This window comes from Lates calcarifer, linkage group LG14, assembly GCF_001640805.2.
Source record: "Lates calcarifer isolate ASB-BC8 linkage group LG14, TLL_Latcal_v3, whole genome shotgun sequence".
In the NCBI taxonomy this organism is placed as follows: Eukaryota; Metazoa; Chordata; class Actinopteri; family Centropomidae; genus Lates; species Lates calcarifer.
In genome coordinates, this window is record NC_066846.1 from 5,578,441 (window position 1) to 5,599,337 (window position 20,897).

General features: G+C 41.0%; 1 protein-coding gene across 7 annotated transcripts; it reads right to left on the reverse strand.

Moving 5' to 3' along the window:
• Positions 1–21: 21 nt before the first annotated feature.
• Positions 22–20,441, reverse strand: tdrd7b (tudor domain containing 7 b). 7 transcript variants are annotated; one of them, XM_018684880.2, is made up of 21 exons: positions 20,226–20,441; positions 18,080–18,286; positions 17,499–17,643; positions 12,983–13,190; positions 9,613–9,695; positions 8,832–8,894; positions 8,412–8,620; positions 7,874–8,242; positions 7,471–7,778; positions 7,205–7,397; positions 6,753–6,864; positions 6,454–6,656; positions 6,238–6,372; positions 4,428–4,511; positions 3,912–4,046; positions 3,645–3,755; positions 3,197–3,345; positions 2,866–3,101; positions 2,598–2,781; positions 2,201–2,361; positions 22–2,099 (listed from the first exon to the last, which is right to left on the reverse strand). In XM_018684880.2, the coding sequence occupies exons 2-21, from the start codon at positions 18,284–18,286 to the stop codon at positions 1,879–1,881; spliced, it is 3,516 nt and encodes a 1,171-aa protein (XP_018540396.1). In that variant the 5' UTR covers positions 20,226–20,441; the 3' UTR covers positions 22–1,878. The 7 variants fall into 7 exon arrangements, with proteins under 7 accessions (XP_018540396.1, XP_050931374.1, XP_018540393.1 ...); XM_051075417.1 differs by lacking the exon at positions 20,226–20,441 and adding an exon at positions 20,094–20,175; XM_018684877.2 differs by lacking the exon at positions 20,226–20,441 and adding an exon at positions 19,851–19,959.
• Positions 20,442–20,897: the final 456 nt, after the last annotated feature.

Consider the following 20,897-nt stretch of genomic DNA (forward strand, 5'->3'; position numbering starts at 1 on the left):
CGAGAAATAATTGAAAGAACATTTAAACCTCTCATACAGACTTTATTCCAAAAACATTTCTTTTATTACCTCTTGGTTACTGTTTGACAAAATGGAAATGATAAAGAAATGATTATCATCTAGAGAATATAAGTTAAATATAAATTAAATTAATGTCACTTGTCAATTGTTAACAACAATGCAGCTTTGAGCTTTGTCAGGTTTCCTGTCTTTAGAGTTGGAGAAGCACATCCAAAAACATGGTGTGGGTGTGTCAGAAAAAAGTCACATTTCAGAATAAAATCCCACATCAGGCCAACATTGGATGGTGGTACTAGAACCAACCATAAGCTGAATATCAAATTATCTTCTATTTGAAAATCTACTAGCTTAACACTACTGGTAACTTAATCAGTTTATTATTATAACATCAAACTATATGTGCACACAACTCAGAAAGATCTGCAACATGCAGCAACATGAAATCTGCTGAAAGATCCACAACCCCCTAAAAAGCATAAAGTCTCACTGGGGTCAGTGTTTCACAGGTGGAGAGGAGATAGATGAGACACTGCCATCACAGGAGTCAGGACCTGGGTTTTAACACATGCATTTTACTGTTGTTAGTGGGCCTTTTTTCCTCAAAAAATAAAATTGTAAAAGTCACATTTATCTTGTTTACAAGCAGTCACAATGTAACTTTGATGGTTTGCCAGCCTTTAGTCTACTTTCAATTCCCAAACCACTGCTCATCTACAGTATATGTAGGGCAAGGATGTACCACTGAAGATAACTGATGTCAGAATTAAAAAAAAAAAAAAAAAAACAACAACACAAAAAATATATCTGATATTAAGTATATCACCCCTCAGCAAAGCCTACTAACTTCTGTCTTGTTTGTCTAGGGGGTACAGCAGTTTGGGTCTTAGCATGCATGTGCTAAAAAGGGGGCAACTGCAAACAAAACCTGTTTATCACGACATTTAAAACACTTCCTGTTGATTGCCAAGACGGTAATTTTTTCACGCTGTCTTTGAGTTTAAATAAATTCATCACAAAATATAACTTTTGTCCAAAGACTCTGACTTAACTACCTCCTGGTCTCTCTATGTCCGTCTCCTAAAACTCTCTGACGTGTTCATTTCTGCTCCTCTTAGGGGAATGTTTGCTCTTACTTTTGTAAACTTTATGACAATCACAAATACCATTCAAAAAGCAGATTTGGTAAACAAATGCATATAAGATTTCCTAGCATGTGAAAACTTGCTGAGTTAATTTGAACATTTTGCGCCCTTTGCACGGTGCTCACATTGGCAGGGTTGAGGGTATTCAGGCGTCCCCAGTATGACACACACTACAACTGGATGAGCTCATGGAAAGGCTACTTTAGTACGCTGCTTTGGATTAAAGCCCATACCAAATGGTATAATAATGCATGTTGTATCATTTCAGCAGCTTTGCGAGACTATTATGGATACATTTAACAGGTTTTGTACTGTAAATGTGTTTGTAGCAAGTTTGGATTTAACCATGACATCATGCATGGGTGTATTATCCAATGGTCACACTGCAGTCACTCAAATCACATCACAACATCCTTCATTGTACAGCCCCTAACACAACAAACAAGTGGCTATTATGCCTACTCATCTTTCTGTCAATGCCAGCCTCCACATACCATTGAACCTCTCAGTTTCCCTTCTTTTCAAAACTTCTCTAACTTCTCTGTCATTTTTTCCTTTCTTCTTTCCTTCCTTCCTCTCTCAGTCCCCCTAAATGGTAGATACCGTCGATAAAGATGAATAAGCTTCTCCTATTTCATCTATCCACAACTCATGGTGTCTTCATTGAGAAGGAGGACAACTGCTTTACTAGAAAGACTTGTTGACAATCTTTTGTCTACAGCTCATTGGTAAGCTCATCAGCAAACTCAGCCATGATGTCATGCACCCAGATGTCCCTCTCTTCCTGTGAAGTGTCGACCAGGAAGACCGTCAGCTTTCTGTCCCACGGGTTAGTGGCTTCCTGTATGGCCTCCAGCTGGGCCACGAGTGGTTTCTTCTCCACGTGATTCCTGAAAACAATGGAGGCTTCCTCTGACCACTGCCTGGGCTTCACTCCTGTGGAGGGTGGCAGGGAGGAAATTATGAGCCATTTATGAGGTCAAATTCACATTCATGTTAATGAGAGACAGTTTCATATGTAGCTCGACTCCACTCACCAGCCAGCTGAGCAGTGATTCCCTGGAACGGCAGCTGTCTGAACTCCTTGATCAAAGGTCTGAGCTGGGTGCAGCTGACCAGCTCATGTTTACCATAGTCCAACTCATAGACAGACACCAACCCATTGGTCAATACTCCCTTCACTAACACACGATGCCAGCTGAGAGAAGAGAAGGATGAAAGGTAGTAATATTTAGGCAGAGCACAACTGTTTCCATTTGGCCTGTTACTGAACATCCACTACAGACGGAAACAGGACAGAGATCAGCACAAATACTCAGCAGAAATCAGAGTAATAGAGCAGATATTTATTTAGATCTTAACAACTGTGATCAAATTTTCATTTGTGCACTGTTTTCATAAAATGAAATGAAATGACATCATTGCTTAACTCACTTGTTTTCCACTTTAGCAGCATATATCTGATTCTTCTCTATGTTTAGTGGTTTCTCCTCAGTTTTATTGTAGTACAGAATCATTTCTCCCATCAACACCACCAGTTTGTACATATCTCTCCAGGGCTGCAGCACAAAGTGGCCTGGATGGCACGCCACTGATACATACACATCCATGTTGTTTCCTGAGGGAAAAAAGGTTAGAATGAAACATCCCACAATGTCATTTCACCACTGTCTTTCACAAATCTTTTTAATAGCATCGTTACCTGCTGGGGGCAGCTCTAATAGTGATGGCAGCTGGAGAGAGTGTGTGGGGGATGACGGTGTCTCTGGTGGGGTGGTGATGGAGGTTGTGTTTCCTCCTCCACCTCCTTTGGGTCCTGACAGCGCCCTTCTGAGATGAGGCTTGGCTGGGACAGAAGTTGATGTTGAATTGCCATTAGTGGAGTCACTGGTAGTGGAGGTCTTGGAGGATGAAGTAGGTGTGGAGATCTTAGCAGGGCTGTGAAATGAAATGAACAAGTAATTTAGTGCATAAGGTAATACATAAGGTAGACAGTGAGGCAAAAACATAGATGAGTGTGAAGCAGCAGAAACCTGTGGCTCGTCAGGAAAACATCTGGTTGCTGTTTGAACAGGTCAGACTGGGCCATCTGATGGTTGAGGCTGCGAGCCGGGTCGTGGAAGTTCTTATCGGTGAACAGGTGAACGTAGATGCAGCGCTTGGTTTCATCCACCTTGGCAACCTAGAGAGTAATAAAAATAAAAATGCAATGAAAAATGCATGAGAAAAGAAAGACAAGAGGAAAGGGAGGAGACAGGTACAGCAAGTGCAGAAGAACACAGATAAAGAGGAGCAGGATCAAGTCTTAAATTAGACGCACATTTGAGACTTAACTAGTAGGATTCTGTCATGTAAGAGTAGCTTGGTGCTGTTGAGTCTGAAATTGAATTGGGTGATCATCATGCTTTTGACTGTAGGAGTGATAAAGGACAAAGAAACTAGAAACTACATGTTTACATTTTTTAAGAGGGGCTGACAGACCTTCATGCTGCAGTCAGTGATGTTGAGCACTTTCTCTCGAAGCCACTGGACAGCATCTGGAGTCCAGGATCCAACACTGACAGCCAGGTCTGCTAGACAGCACTTGACAGCCTGAAGACAGGTTGTTGGATGTCATTTTGTTACAGGATGTGCAGTATATGAAAACAATGAAGTAAACACAACTAGTGTATAAGAAAAATCTTTGAAAAGTTTCTGTTTTTCTGTTCTGTTTTTCATTGTCTGCCTATCAAAGACATAGATGCTGACCTGTGGTGGGATAGCTATAAGGTCACGGAGGAACAGTGGTGGAATCTCTCGCAGCTCAATCACCTCTACAGATGCCTGGACACCCACGTCGATAAACAGGATGTCCAAAACTCTGCTGCCATGCAGGTTGGTGATCTAAAGACAGAAGGAAACTTTTTTTTTTTTTTTTTTTTTTTTACAGATGTCTCTCTGCTGTAATCTGTAGTGGTTGACACAAAATTTAAATCATGATAGGCTTGGGATTACATAATCAGATAGTGAGGTTTCTGGCTTCAGAATTTATTTTACAGTAATAATCTGTTGTTCGACAGAGGGGTGTCCTATGTGCAGGTTATAATGCAGTATTTTTTATGGTGATACACTTTAAATCTTCCTTTTTGATGTCAGCTCGACAAGGCAGCTGCATCTGCCACTATTGTGCAATTGACATTATTCCTTTTGTCAAGCAAAGATCAATCATATGTGGAGATGTTTAATAATTCACAGCCTGTACAGCAGGGAACAGTGCCATCTTACCTCTACACGGGACCATTTGCCTTTGTAGCGAGCCAGACATCCTTTCCCACAAAAGGGTCTGGATACCAGGAACTCTGATGTTACCTGAAATAAAATATATTTCATCAACATGCTTCATGGAGGAACCAGAGTTGTCATCATTGTTAAAACATGACCTACAGATTTCCTCTGTTTTGGTGAGGTTACTGAGTATGTGTAACTGCTGCTTTATGACTACAATAAAATGACATTGTAAAAGCATTATAAAAACACAAACATTTCACGGGTCCACCCAGTCTGCTGCAGGTGTACACAGCAATAACATCAAAGTTTAGGACTTTGTTGTTACTTGAAATGGAAAAAGGTTGTTGGTGTTGGGGAGAAATTAGAGAATATGTTAGAATTATGAATGGTTTAATTTAACCTAAGAAGAGTTCTGTTACCATCTTGCTTCTAAAAAAGAACATCAGACCCTGTTTACCTAAACACTGACGTAAAGTGTTACTGAGCTCCTAACTACAAGCTTTAAAGGACAGCAGAGGTACACCTAGAAAAAGCATCAGGTCCACTGTGCTGCTAACAGATTAAGTGGCTTGGCGATGTCTTAACTCCAGATTATCAACCTAATCTCAATCTGTCCACAACTCCGTCTGAGAGAGGCAACACAGCACAAATACATTCACAAAAGGCTTTTCAGATGAATGTATGAGCTTACGCTGTTCACTCCCTGACAAGACAGAGTCTAAATATGCTGAGATGAACACACACACATAGATAAGCTTCTGGTCAGACACATTAGCCACACAGACACATAGTGAGGAGGGTATATACGTTTCTCTTCTCATGTCCAATCAGTAGTATGCAACACATTTGTGTGCACCCCATGTGTATTTCATCTAGAAGTAGTAATTCTATATAAATGAATACTGTACATATATATAGACATATGCTAATACAACTGCTGCACCTACTGAATTAAGGGTGACATGTAAAGCTACACAAAGAAAAGGCTGAGAGGCAAGAAAAAACTGAGATGGACAGAAGACAGGGAAGCAAATGAAATGGGCTGTCAAATGCTTTGAAGACTGGAATAAATATAGAGGCATTGCTCCAGAGCCAAGAGTGGACCCACTGTATAGGTCTGTAATAAAATCAATTACATAAATAGAACTACAGTGTTTACAGATGTCTGTTCTTCTACATGTGAGGTACTACTTGTATTCTACAAATCAGTGCAGTGTATGAATTAAACATGACAAGAATGTCAGTTGTTTTTGTTAACATAATTATACTAATAGAAACTTAAATGAATAAAATGAATTGTTGATGTGAAAGGATAGAGGTCTTAAGTAGGCTGGTGTTATTCCTTGTTTCTCATTGTCAACATATTGCATGAGTAGACCAGAGCAACAATGCAATATTCCATCTCTCAGTACTTTAAATCTTATCTACCCTCTCACTGACACACAGAGCTAAGCTAACTGAACACTACTGAGGAGATGAACCTCTACAGACAGCTCATGGATGTGTTGTTTTAATCTTTAAAAAGGCTCAGTAATTCAGATGCTGTAATTTATGTTTAACATTACTTAAACAAGAGTAAATAGTGCATTTGTTGGTGAGTAGTTTCTGCTGTGGATTAATGGAATTGGTGGGATGTGCTTAAACTTTACTACAGTGGCTATATTCATTATAATGAAGGAACATGTCAACCAGTGGCACAGAGAAGCTGGATATTGGGTTTTAAACAGTAAAAGCCAATGGCACATTTTTGCCAAAAGCTTTTACAGGTCCAAAAAGGCACTGACATCAAATACAGCATGGTGTTAACCTGTGAGTGGAAGTACGTCTCTATATTCTCCAGTATCTCATTCAGCTTGGCGAGGCCTCTGGAGGGCAGCTGACAGTAGATGGTCCCATCTGAGCAGACACTGCTGACAGTCACGTTCATATAAGCGCTGTTCACCTGAGGAAAATGACTGATAGAAGTTTAGTGCGCTGTATACTCTCACTCACACACAGATACACACAAATTTGTCTTCTGTACCTGTAAGGGGCTTGCTAATGTCTTGTCCTGCAAAGCTTTCATGCAGGCAGCGTTGATGTTGACATCATCATCCTGTGATGTGTCGTACAGGACGACAAGAGGGGTCTGTCCTCTCTCTAGGATCTCAGCCAAAAGGATCCTACCACTTGCCATTGTCTCAAACTTCTTCAGCACTGCAGGCTCCTGACAGAATGGCTCCAGACCTGGACACACACACAATTGTTTTACAATCCCTGTTCCTTTCTAATCAAAATAACTGGACTATCTGGATGTTCTGAAATGCACTGATTCAAACTCACCTGCTAGTTTACACTTGGTTGCCTGGAAAGGCAGTTTGAAAAACTTCTCATGCAGCTCAAAAACTTTAGTTTTGCTGATCACCTCTGAGAAGCCATGATCCACATAGTACACCTACAGAGCCAAAGGCAAAGACCACAGGGATCACTAATATTTCTTCTCATCCAACTGTTATTGATTTTAACACACTGAAACCCTAAAGTTTGACAGGAAGGAGTGGGATGATGACAACTCACATTATCTTAATAAATGCATATAGCTATCTACTAATGTTTTAATTCATTTAGAATTTCTAAACAACAATGTTTTAAAGTAAAATTGTAAGAGAAGACCATAGTTCATCTGCTAACCTTCCCCATTTCTGCACTTTAACATTTTAATTTTCTGTCTTAGAATATTTACTTGGCCTTTCATCACCAGTATCCTTGATTATTTTCTGTTTTTGACCTCTCACCTTGACCTTTTCGGCCATGACCTCACAGACTTGTGCTCTCAGAATCTCTTCTTCCTCCTCGGCTCTGACAGCAACAAGTTGCCCCGAGGATGGTGATGACAAAGGAGTTGGACTGCTTTGGTCCAGGCCGTAAAACTCCCTCATTTCATCCTCCATGGACTCCTGGGCCTGGGAATAACCCTCACCAATGTACCTGACGAGAGACAGCGAGAGATTCAGGTACTGTTGAGTCTTCCAGCACATTGATGCTCACAGTTCTCTCCTACCTGAGTATGACACCATTGGTGTTGGTGGCCTCCACCACCAGCACAGAGGGGTACTCCTCTTTGGGGATCTGCAGAGAAGGCACCGCATGGTTACTGAGCCTCCTCCCCAGCTCCTGCCTCACCCTCAGCTCCTCCTCACTGGTTGAAGAGTTTCTCCTATTGCAGTTCTCATCCTCTCCTCCTCCACCTCCAGTGCTGCTCCTCTTGTACAAAATGGCCCTCTTGGGATTGTCAGGCATCGGGTAGTCGATTGTGCAGATGTCAGAGAGGAGATGAAGGTTCTCCAGGACATGTCCGGGCAGTTTGGTCTTAAATAATATTAAATATAAAAAAATATTAAGTGTAGCTTGCTCCTGAATTACATCATGACATGTGTATAACAGTGTTTCAAAGAGTTACTGACTTTGTAAGTGTCCTGGAAGAGCTTGGGCAGTGCGTGTGCCCACAGGCCATTGGAGTACTTCACCAGCAGCTCTTCTAGTTTCAGCTTCAGGTCAGGGGTGAGGGTGGCAGGGGACGAAGGAGGGCTGGGGGACGAGGAGGACGACGGCGGGGACCGTGGAGAGCGAGAGCCAGAGCGAGTCAGATGGGCAGCGGGAGGTCTCTGTTGGGCAGGGGAATGCAAGGGTTTATCTGTGGAGGTATTTGAAGTTGGGGCAGGGACAGTGGTAGAGTTTGGGGTAAGAATGGGTGAAGGGGAGGATGGGGTGGTCTGTTCCTTGGCAGGGTAGAGAAGCAGCTCTGATGGGTTGCTGCTGCACGTTTTCTCTACCTAGAGGAGGAAATGGACAGAACTATAAACCATTATATTATAAACCATTTTGTATGCAATGCATACTGAACATGGCAACAAATTCATGAATTAAGCATTGTTGTTATTTGTCAACAGAAATGCTTATTTAAAGTATAAAAATAACTATAGTGACATAAGAAGTACATACAGTGCATATGTGTGTCCAGGTTTCTAGGTCTTTTATGGCCTCAGTTGGCAGGTCCTGTTTGTACAGCTCTCTGTAGATCTGAGGGAGCTTTGATACCCAGAACCCATTGCTGTACTTTCCCAGGATCTCCCTGATGCGACCCTGGACCTGCTGAGGGTTGTAGGGCTTTCCTTTCCCCGAGCCATGGCTCTCATTCAGATTCAAGGGTGCTGGGAGATCAGGGAAAAAACACAGAAGAAAAGAGAGATTACACATACACTATACTGCTTCTACAACTTCTGATCTGATCTTCTTGCCTCTGAAACTACTGGATTGCATAGTATGCTTTCCCAAAACAAAAGCACTGGAATCTTGAAAGAGGAGTGTAATTTGAATCAAAAGAGAGAGAAAGACTGAAGAATGATAATGAGGCATATTCACAACACAAGATAGTCTTCCTCTTGCCTTTGCATGGACTGGAACTTCTCTTTAGGTCCAAATGAGCTATATAAGAAGAGGAGGAGATAACAAAATTTTTAAGAAAACAAAAAAACGGGTCTCACATTAATATAATGTCCTCTTCACTCAGGGGTTTCTCTTTATATAAAGGAAGCACAGGCTTTTAAACTACTCAGCATCAACAGTTTTCCCTGTTTGTAGGGGCCTGAAATTGCTGGACCCTTTAAAATATTTGCCTCAGAAGTATGTAGCTTATTACAGGCCAGTGCTTTTCCCCAGGCTATACAAAAAGTGGACCTTCTTCAAACAGGCAACATGATAACAAACACATCCTTAGTTTAAGTACAGGCTTGTGGTAGAGGAGGAGGAGGAAGGCTCACACAGACAACACAGACAGTTGGGAGCTGATATAACTTCAAACCTTTTAAAACAGACCTCATGTCTACAGGAACCTCAGCCAGTCAACTGAGATAGGGTTGCTGTTTGTTTCTTTTACACATAACAAAGCCATGATGGTCTGTAAAGACAGACGGACAGAATTTGATACTTTAGTACATAATGTCACAGCATGACAATGGAGAGTTGTGGCTAACTCGGTTGAGTCTTAAATGTAAATGTCCACTGGTGGTGCTTAGAGCAGCTGGTCATCATTTGAATTGTCTGAAGTAACACAGGACTTTGCAATATTTCTGTTCGTTCATAGGACAAAAAGCTCCTAAAAAATGTATTTAGAGTGTAATAAAGAGCAGCCTGTCCTACTTACGTCCAGTCTGTTGGGAGTTTCTGGAAAGGTGAGCGTGTACCTCCTTATGAAACCGTGATGGAAGGGTCATCCTCTTGTCTGACCTGGACACAAGAGAACACAACAAGGAGGAGGATTACTTTCTCAGGGCTTGGGAAGAGAAGACAATTGTGAAGAAGACAGACTGGGAACCAATTTTTTCCTCCCTTTTTAGAAGCTCCAAATCCCGTGACATTTTTGTGTGCAGTTCAAAAAAAATCACTAAATTTAGTTTTGAGGCTTGGCTAGGTCTGGCTCTGTGATGCATGTCAAATCATTACTTACTCTCCTATTATGCAAATAGGACTTTGGTAACATCTAAACATCTAACCAGATAACTTGCCAAAGTTCAGTGTAAGAGGCTTTTTTTGGTTTGTCCTCAGTACAATAACACATCACATTAATCACTGTCTCCATCCTCCATTGGTCTAGAACAATGGGTTGTTGGACACTGTCCACTGGGTACTATATACATTGCACAGTAAGTAGCATATTAGGTGTTCCTCCTCAGAACTAGTGGGTGACAAACTGAGAAGCATTGAAAAATCTCTGTTATGTAAAATATCCATCTCTTTTTGTACACATAGCAATGAACTACTTAGTTCTGATATTTCTCTCTTCTCTCTTGATTAAGCCTATCTCCTTCTATTCAGCCACAACTTCTAGCTGGGCCTCTCTAGGATAGTCGGAGCCTTCCTGAGAGACATGTTGTCGTAGCTGTATACTTAGGGTCATTGTCATGCCGAAAGGTGAACCCTCGCATCTATCTCAGATCGCGTGCACTCTGGAGCAGGTTTTTTTCAAGGACCTCTCTGTGTTTGAATGCATTCATCCCTCCCCCGATTCTGACAAGTCTCCCTGTCCCTGTTGTTGAGAGCAACAACAAGGACAGCATAATGCTGTCACAACCATGCTTCACTGTAGGGATGACATTAGCCAGGTGATGAGCAGTGCCTGCTGTTTGCTAGACAGGGTTTGGAGTTCTGCCCAAGGAGTTCAATTTTTGTTCAGAGTCCTCTAAATGTTGCTTGGCAAACTCTAATTAGGAGTACCACAGCAAAAGCTCTGAATGGTTGAATGAAATGAGTGTCTGTTTAATGTTTTAATAATGTTGCAAACATTTCTAAAAACACATTTTCACTTGGTCATTATGGGTTATTGACTGTATAGTGATGGACAAAATGACAATGTTATTAATAAAAAAAATTGCATCTACAACACAACACAGTTTGCAGATAGTGAAGGGGTCTAAATACTTTCTGCAGATCACTGAACACAACGTCAGCAATCTGTGCACTCCACTGACCTAAATTTGTTTTGAAATTGTTTAGAAACTGCAGCAGGATCAAACACCACTGATGATTCCCTGCACTGAACACAAATGCATTGCTGCTTTAGAAGACAAATTCTTATGGTTTGTATCATTTAGGCTTCAACTTATCAATGACCAAAACAGGCTTTATGATGTAACATTTGTTAGAAGAATAAATGTGGAGGTGTTAGGGTTAGGGTGAGCAATGGAAAAAAATTGCCCTGCCCTATTTGTACCATTGCATTAAAAAGTAAATGTGATGCAGTCTAATGGAATAAGACAAAAGTTGGCATAAAGAGCACCTGTTAGTTAAAGTGGTGGTTTTCTGGAGCCTGTAAGACAAAAGATTGTACTTTTATTTTGATTTTTCCCCCATTATTCTAAAACTTCTGTCAAAGAATCTGTGACTTGAGCTTGAATAACTTTGTTGGATTATTGCTTGAACAGTCCCAAGTGGAGCAATCATTTGTCTGAATGCAACAAAACTCTTTTATCCAGACACAGCCTGCTCTACTTGTGTCCCTTGTGCTATTATTTAAATAAAAGTTAGGTTTGTGTAGCTGTAAATCACTGTTGGCTGTCTCATTTCATTTGCTGAATGTACCGCTTATACTGCCAGGCAACCCATAGTGCACCTGTAGGCACAGACACAGACACACAGACACACACACACACACACACACACACAAATGATGATAGTGCTGGCCTGCCAGTATAATGTCCAATGGAAGTTCTAGAGGGACACAGAGAGATGTGCTGATTCACTCTGTGTCGGTTTAGAAGCGTTAATCTATCAGAGAATAGAGCGGGGATTAGAAAGGGCTCACATCCCCCCTGCTCTGGGCTCGTGTCCTCTGCCAACACACCAGGCTTCCCACCCTGTTGCCCCATTGTGCTAGTGGCCCACTGGACACCCATGGTGACACAGACAGAGGACTGATGTCAGTTGTTTTCACAGTGGACAGACGCGCAGAGCGTGGATGGATGGAAGTGGGAGAACAAGTCAATGAGCTGAATTAATCTTGATTCATTGTTTAAGCATATAAATAGATGATATCTAGCAATGTTGGACAGCATCTTTAACAATAAATCATGTGTTTAACTCAGTCAAAGTCATGGTGAATAACAGTAGCATTATGAAGACAGAGACCATTGGAAAAAATATTGATTTTAACATTTATATTTGCGCACATATTCTTGCCATTAACAGCAAAAAGAAATAGGTGGATAGAAGAAGAGAGAGTGAAGGGAATAAATATGCATATACAGAGAGGACCAGAATAATCTATAGAGAACATCATCAGCCCAGTGCTGAATAAGCAGCAGCAGGGTGGCTGTTTGCACTCATAAACCAACCAGAGTTCAACCAGGCTCCTATTCACCAGCAGCCTATTCTGATTCAGCTCAGACCACACAGGTGGGAGGGGGGACAGAAAGAGACAGCATTGAGAGACAAGGAGAGAGGGAGAGAGAGAAAGAAAGAAATAATTGGGAACATGTGAGATTAACAGTGTTTTTCACTGACTTTTGGCTGTAGTTTGAACTGGTTGGTCTGACAGGAAAACATAACAAAGTTAGAGATATATAATTTGCCACTAAAGTATCTTAAAATGACCCCATAGATAGATTTTAAAAAATCCAACTCACTGTCTTAGACTGTTGTAGAAGTGATTTTGAAAGCAGGTTGCAGTGCTCAGTGAGTCTACAATAAATTTTCTGGCACTAGAACTGACTTTCTGAGCACCTTGGTTATTTGCACATTCCTCTACTTGGATTTCCAAAACAGTGTGGAAGCCTGGTCAGTGACTTACACATATAACTGCACTATAAAATTCCACAAATATGAGGCTATGAGGTGGATTTTCATTTTTGGGATGTGAGCTGAAGTTGGACTTTTCAAACTAAAAGCCTGAGAGCCTAAAATTGATCAAAGCTGTCCAAACTCATTGGCTGACTTTAAATGAAAAGTCACATAGATGTATTACCATATTAAATTTGTCCTCTATATCCATCTACTTCTAAACCTTCTTCCTCACTCACTTCTCTGCAGGTGGGTTCCCTTTCCTGTTGGGTGTATTCTGATTGGACATCTTGTTTGGATGCACCCCAGTCTTGCTCTCTGACTGGCCATCCCTCATGTCCCTGGCCTGTCTGAAGTCACCATGTCCTGTCCCTCGGCCGCCGCCTCCTCCTCTACCCCCACCTCGCCCACGGTGGTTTGGTTGCCTCAGAGAGGTTTGAGGTTTTGCTTCACAAGAGAGAGAGAGAGAGAGCAAACAAGAGAAGTAAATCTATGGACTTTATGTAGACACACCCACACACACTCACACACCCTGATTCAGCTAAACCTGATCCTGAGACAGGGCAGTGTATCTGTCTAGAGGGCACTGTGTCATAGAGTTAAATATCTGTAGATACAGTGAATCTGATGAATAACATCATAGCTTACATTTGCAAGTGGCAACAACATAATATTGCAAAACAAAGATGGCATCATCTTGAGAACTTGCAACAACTATAATATCTGCTCTTCTCCTGTTTGTATGCTATTTGATTTGTCAGTTAATTGCCATATTGGATTGTGTAAATATACAGTATATGGGTGGGGAAGGTCAAGGAAATACGCCTATTTGCTTTCTTGCAAATCTGAATTAAAGGTACAGTATGTGACTTTTACAAAGTGGAGAGATGCTGTCAAAGGTTTCTGTGGCCCAGACTCATTGAACAGCTTGGCAGCACTACAAAACTAAAAGTTTTTTAGCAAGCCTCACTTTTCTAACCAACTATTCCTCTTGCACCGAAGCTTCAAGCTAGTGTTAGCTGCTGGAGGATGTGGCTGACTCACAGGCTAGCAAACTCATGATTCATGCATCAGCTGAGACAGTGCACACAAGGATGTAGGTGAGGGGCTGGATAGAGCATAACAGAGCATGCTAGCACTGGCTTCATTTCCAGAACTTGCATATTGTAGCTTTAAACAAGAAGATTGATATCACTCTCATGTCTGTGGAGCTAGAGCAGGGAGTAAATTAGCTTAGCTTAGCATTAAGACTGGAAGCAGAGGGAAACAGCAAGCCTTGTAGTCTTTTAAGTACAAGAATACATCAAACTGCACCTCTGAAGTTCAGTGATTAACTTGCTAGGGAGGGGGGTCCAGGAAGTCAGTGCAACCAAAGAATAACTACCTACAGGATTTAACTCCCTGTAAAAGTACAACTTATCATTTTTACGTTACAGTTTGTGGACAGATTAAGAAAACAAGATTCAACATGTACATTTCCAATTGTTTAAATTAGAAATTTAATCAACTCTTAAATTATGGAGACAGACAGAATGGCTGTTTCCAGTTGTATCACGTATTTATGCTAAATTAAGCTAATCGACTCCTGGCTCCAGCCTGTGAGTCAAAGCACTGACATGAGACTGGTATCTATCTTCACATCTAATGCTTGGTAAGAACATGAAGAAGTAGATTTTCCAAAATATTGAGCAAATTTGTTTCAGTGCTTACAAGATTGCTATCAATAACAGAGGGGAAATAGCTTGTTTCTAACAGCACAATTCAGCAGAATGTGGTTACATGAGGAACATTTAAAATGGTAAATGAAAGGACATAAATATAAAAAGAGCATACTATCTAATTTGACATAATATACACAAAAAACAAATACTGTAAACTTACCCTGAATAATAAAAATAAAGTTTTCTTTCACTGAAAACTTTTGGATATATTCTGGTAACATCTCTACAAGCTCCAGTGGAAAGAATAAAAGGATTACTTTTAATATGATTACAATATCCAGTAACTGTAGTGAGTTATCAGTAAAAAGTAAGTATAACACAGCACCAACCAGTCTAGCCCCTTATCACTTTGGTGTTACATCATTCAAGCACAGCATGACGTCACATTTCTGCTGAGTGACATCACCACAATACCTTACCATGCATAACCCTTAGTCATTTCCACTCCCACACTCAGTCTTATTTTCCAGTTCTTCCACCTACTGTTTGTTCTTTAATCTTCACTCTTTTCTTCATCTCCCTTTTCCTCAGCAAGGTCTAGAACTTTCTCCTGCTTTCTCATCCTCTATTCTCTTATTGAATACCATTAAATCTTTCCAGTGACAAAACAACAACAAGCCAATTCATTAGCTTCTATCTTCTAAAGTCATTACTAGGCAATATGGATTTCTAAATGTTAATCCTTTCTCCCTGAGTGAACACAGTACTTAAACCCTATGAGCTACTGGCAGCCAATCAATTAATAAATCAGCCAATTAATTGAGAGACAAATCAACAAATCTTTCAGACACACACGCACGTTACAGACACTCAGCAGTCACACACACAGGCAGACACAAGCTTAAATTCACATGCTAAGATAGGCAAGGACAGGCACTCACACACATACACACACACACACCTCAGAGCAGACGCCGCGTCACCTCACCGGCACCACACAATCCCTGGTCTGTCTCTGCCTGAATATCAATATCCTCAGGCAGTGAAGGAGACAACGAGAGGGAGAGAGAGAGAGATGGAGAGGTTGACTTGTGAATCAGCTGCTCTTCGCTTGCAGCGGAGTCTGAGCTGCTGTAGGCTCTATTAGCCTCAAATCTCAACACCCCACCCCGCTCTCCCTTTCTCTGACTGCCTCCTTCCCTGTCATCTGTCCACCCCCTCCCTCCTTACCATTTCACCATCCCTCTGCCTCTCCTTTCCTCCAGCCCTCTTGCTGCCACTCCTCCTCTCTTCTCCTCTCCTCCTCTCTCCTCCCTGCACTACCACCTCCTGCATCCTGCAGCATCACAGTCAAGCGGAGGTGTATGTGCTACAAAAAAAAAATTGTGTGCATGCATCTGTGTGTGTGTACATGTGTGGAGGTGGTTGTGTGATTGCATGTTTGCATATGTGCATGTATGGTAGTTTTTATGAGTGTATTAATAGAGCAAATAAAATCAGAAATTTATGAATAAAGGTTCAGATTTGTGTGTGTGTGTGTGAGCTGACATTTTTGAACATATATTAGCCTAACACCTTAGCAGCCTGGAACATTGTGTATCTGTCTGCTTGAGTGTGTGTGTGTGTGTGATATTCTTAGCGCCAAAGTAACTGCAGGTCTCCACAGAGCAACAGTTAAAACAGGCCAGTCATTCATCCACGTCCCGTCGGGCTGCACCACAGACACACAGCCTTTTGCTACTGTTGCATTGTCACAGCACTGATACACCCACTGGACACTTTCTAGTTCTCTCTTGCTGCAGTCCTGCTGCACTGTAACATCAGCCCAAAGAGAAGTCTGGAAAAGGTTGGGAAGTATTCAAGAAACTGAGTGGTTGTTATGGATGCCAGAGAAACCACAGGAGAACTAAATATATACTTCCAGGCCAAAGCTTACTGGGGCTGCACTAGTTTTATCAGTCTAATATTTTGTTGTGAAAAAAACACAGCAAGTAATCCAGGCATTATTTACTTAAAGGAAGTAAGACACAAGGGAAACAAAAAAAACTGCTCTGTCATCATCACTACGCAGACATGCAGTCAGTGGCCTATTTGCCAATTCCAGGCCTTTGAGAATTCTAAAAAGGCCTTTTGGTTGATTCTGAGGAAATACTGAACAGTACCAGCTGTTACTATTTGCCCCATCTTGTCAGCAGGGCCACAGCTACCACTGAGGGCACTGGTGTCATGTCTTGGTGTCTTTCAAGCAGTTTAGACACCCACAAGGGGTTTTCATTCTTGCTCGATGGATGTTTTTGGCCTGATTCCAGGATCGCTCTATATGCTCCTCTACATACAGGGACTAACCATATGATACATTTTATACCCCTACTTTAATATTGTTGCGTTTTCTTAGATGCATTATTTGATCATTTTTTATAATGGTAAGTCATGAGGCATTTATGCTGACTGGTCCAAGTAGTCCCTCACTAACATTTGAATGAAATTCAAGTCCTTTATAAACATGTATTGTTCTGTTCCAGTGTTTGGATATACACAATGGCCCAACACACACAAGACACCTGAGCCACAGAGCAGTGCAAATGCAAACTTTCAAAGATTGAACACAATAGATACACAATATAAAGTAGATGTTGCAAGTATACTCCTTACATTTTAACAGTAACTGCAATACAATTTAATCTAATACCTAAGTGATTTAAAAGCAGCTTGTGACTCAGTAAATGTGAGTCAAGAAACATCTGTGTAACTGGGATAGAGCTAAATTTGTGCTCTCCACAATAGGCTGATAAAGGGGAGAGTCAATAAAATTACAGGTCGTATGAGCAGCATGTGAAACTGGATTAGTTTCCTTTTGGTAATTGAAATGGTAAACACATTAGGTCCATTGCCTTGCCAATTCTGTTTCTCTCTAAATTATATTAACATGCTATCTCATAGAGAAATTGTAAAATCCCACATGTGCAAAGCAACTTGCTTGTTTTCAAATCCATAAATTAACATTGGACATTCTATATTAAAATCAGCTAAAGAAATGGTTGTGTAGTTGTGTTACTGCTTGCAAGTGGTACAAGATGGTTGTCCAAAATCTTACCATTGAGGACAAGTGGTGCTGCTGGTTTGACCCTCATTTGGGTATTGACCAGGTGAGGTCGACCAGTCTTCTTGGAGCTGCGCTGGCGAGCCACCACCTTGGCTATATTAGCTGTCTCATTGGCTCCTGAGGCAAAATAGACCATCTGAAGAGAAAGAGGGGTATACAAGATAATTGATTAGATTAAATGCCACTCCATTGGTCTTTGCTGTCATCAGTGTTTGACCAGAGCGTGTACAGGGGGAGAAAATCTTTTTACCCATCTAGACTGACTTTATGAAGGCCCAGCACAATTAGTTAACTTTAACTGTGAGCAGTTATAACAATGCAAGCAATGTGGATTCATTGTTGTATGTTCCACATAAACACACTTAAACTTTATCAATGTAGCACCAACATCCCACAGAGAAAATGCTATCAGCAATTGGAAATCGTAGCAGAGAAAATCTGATTATGGTAGCTCTTACACTGACAATCTAAGAAACCTTCTGTCATTCACTTTTCAGTTACATGAGATGTGTTTTTTCTGAAATACAAGACAATGGTGTTTGTGGCACTAATCAAACAGAAAACACACACACCTCTCCAGAGCGGTTGCGCTCCATGCGGATTACAGAGGGCATGCTGGCTAGTAGTGCGTCCAGGTGGTTGTGTCCCATTTGTTTATGTGGTATCTGTTCCCCAGACAGCTCCTTGTACTCTGACTGCAGACGTGACAGTGATACTCCGCCCTTGTTGGCCTGGAGGATGGCCCGCAGCATCTTCTTCACCAGCTCCCCGTCAGCCATCTGAAAAAGGTGTGCCTCCATAAATGAGCAAGCAAATAAACAAACTAAATCTACTACAGTGACAGAAAAGTCGAAAGATTCCACATCTGCCTTCCAAAAATATCTTTTAAAGTCCAGCAATGCACAAGAGAATGAAGAACTGAACAAATCAAAACAAGACTCAGTTAATGTACTGACAGATGTAGAAAGTTTATAGAATATTTATTAACTACACACAAAAAATGCAAACAAAAGAGAAACAAGAAAACAAACAGGCAAATAAGCCAAGGAACCAGCAAAATTAACTGAACTTAACTGAAATTTGTGAAACCATTTTGTCAGTGTTATTTTCTCTAAAACATTTAAGGTAGGAAATATGTCTGAGAGTGACTGCCACTGATGATGATGCAAACCCATTCAAATTTGCATCCCATTCAAGTTCACTCTGGAAGCCAATGGCTTACTGGTTAGACAAGTTCTTATTAACTGTTGATCAGATTTCCAAAGTATTTAAGTCAGGGTAAAGCCTTGTGACAGACTGCATGGGAATTAGAAATGCTGGGGTCTAACATCTGAAGGGGGATAGTTTGTTTTATATAAGCATATATCTACCCTATCTGTTTTTCTCAAGGGAAAGGAAGACTAATTTTCATTTATCATTCCACTCATCTGTCTAGTAAGTAGCTATTCACTGGTGAATTAACTCTCCAAAATTCAATCTTGTTTTTAAAAGCCACTAAGTAGAATAGTAGCCCTCTGAGACATTTTTGTTAATGTGCTTAAAGTTCCTGATTTCCTCCTGCTGTAGTCTACAGCCAGTTACGTTCCATCTGCCTTCAAAAAAAAAAAAAAACACTTTCACTTTGTATTCTGGCTGGAGTCAAAACGCCCGGCAGAGGTATTTGTAAAATTAGTGCAAAGTACACATCTGATCCATTGTGATTTGAGAGGAGAGTGTGATATAGGCTATACAATACACATATTCGGTATAAGAGAAATATCTGGACACTGGCAGACTGAAGACACGCCCTCACCAAGTAGCCCCAACTTTACGCAAATAGTTCTGCTCATTGCAACACTGTTGTTTCTAAAAACAGGTGACAAGTGTCTAACCGACCTCTAAAAGTGTAACACTGTTTCAGTTTCAGGTATAATCATCAGTATTTGTCGTCCGCGCTGACCACACGCAAGAAGGGTCCAACTCATCATTTCTATATTATTATTTTTGGAAAGATACCCTTAGTTACTCTTAGTGTCTCCTTTCGAGACTGTTCTCTAATGAGCCTCTACCTTGAACTGAAGAATTTGCAACCACACAGGCTACTTTGTCAGATTTGCTCTAATATCAATAAGCAAAACATTTCAGCATGAGATGAGTTCAGGCCACTTGTTGATATGGCCACTTTTCGCAGAGCAGACACCACAGCGAAACTATGAATGACGTAACGCGTCACACTTCGACTCCACACCCTCCATCGGGACCAAACTATTTAGATGAAGTTCCTTTGGCTATTTTCCTTTTTTGAATAAAACTGTCCTTATATCGTCCGGACAGATAAAATGACATCTGCAGAATGTACCAGACCTGATGTGCTGTCCGCTCAGGATATAATTCCGCGCGCAACATCGAGTTAAATCCTCCTGCCACCTCCGTGGCATCGGCTCGCCAAGCTAGCACAGGAACACTATCAAAAGACCGGAAGCACATAAACCTTGCCTTCATAATAAAACTACAGAGACTCGTCGAATAGCTGTTAGTAGGAATATCAGTCACACAAGTTTTTATTTTGAAAGTTACTACCGGAAGTACATTTTGTGTCCTGGCTACCTTGAAAGGTTTCGAGCCATCCAAGCCGGGACTCTAGAAGAGGGAAAAATAATCAGCCGGCAAAACTTTGCCAGGAATGAGTGTTTTAAAAGTCCATGTGAGTTAGAATAAAAACCTACAAAAACATTCTACCTTGCTCTAAACAGACGGGATGGTGAAGTCAGGACCTGGTCCAGTCGCTGTCAGTGTTGACACCGCCGAAGGGTTGGGCTGCGACCGGAGCTCTGTCCCCGGTGTTGTCTGCCAGCCGGTCCCGACACAGCCTCTCCTCCGCCACGTGATTGGTCGGCTGTACACGGGCCTGGCTAATTACACGTCAATACGCATCCGCAGCAGCAGAGGACACATCTCCTGTCCAACCCTGACTAAACATGACTTTTTCTGTCGGAATGTACAGTGTACTGGACTTTTACTTCTGTTCATTTCAGCTTTGTATAAACACCTGCTCACTTTTGCCTTCAGTGGGATAGATTAGAATTTTGATTAAATAATTCATCATTTAGTCAATTGGATGAAGCTGGACCCAGAGAATATTCTGCACTTTTACTCAGAAAAAACAAGACAAAACAAAACAAACAAACAAAAAAAACTTAAATCATAAACCAATTAAAGTAGTATTGTTGCGACAATATAAATATGTCTATATTTTCGTTTATAGCTTTGTTTATAGTTTAGCTACATTTATATTATTCATTTATATTTTTCATATTTGTTATAATACATATTACATGTGTTATGAATTTATTATGCACATCTATTTATTTCCCATTCATAATAATATCCCATATGATACGTTTGCTGCTA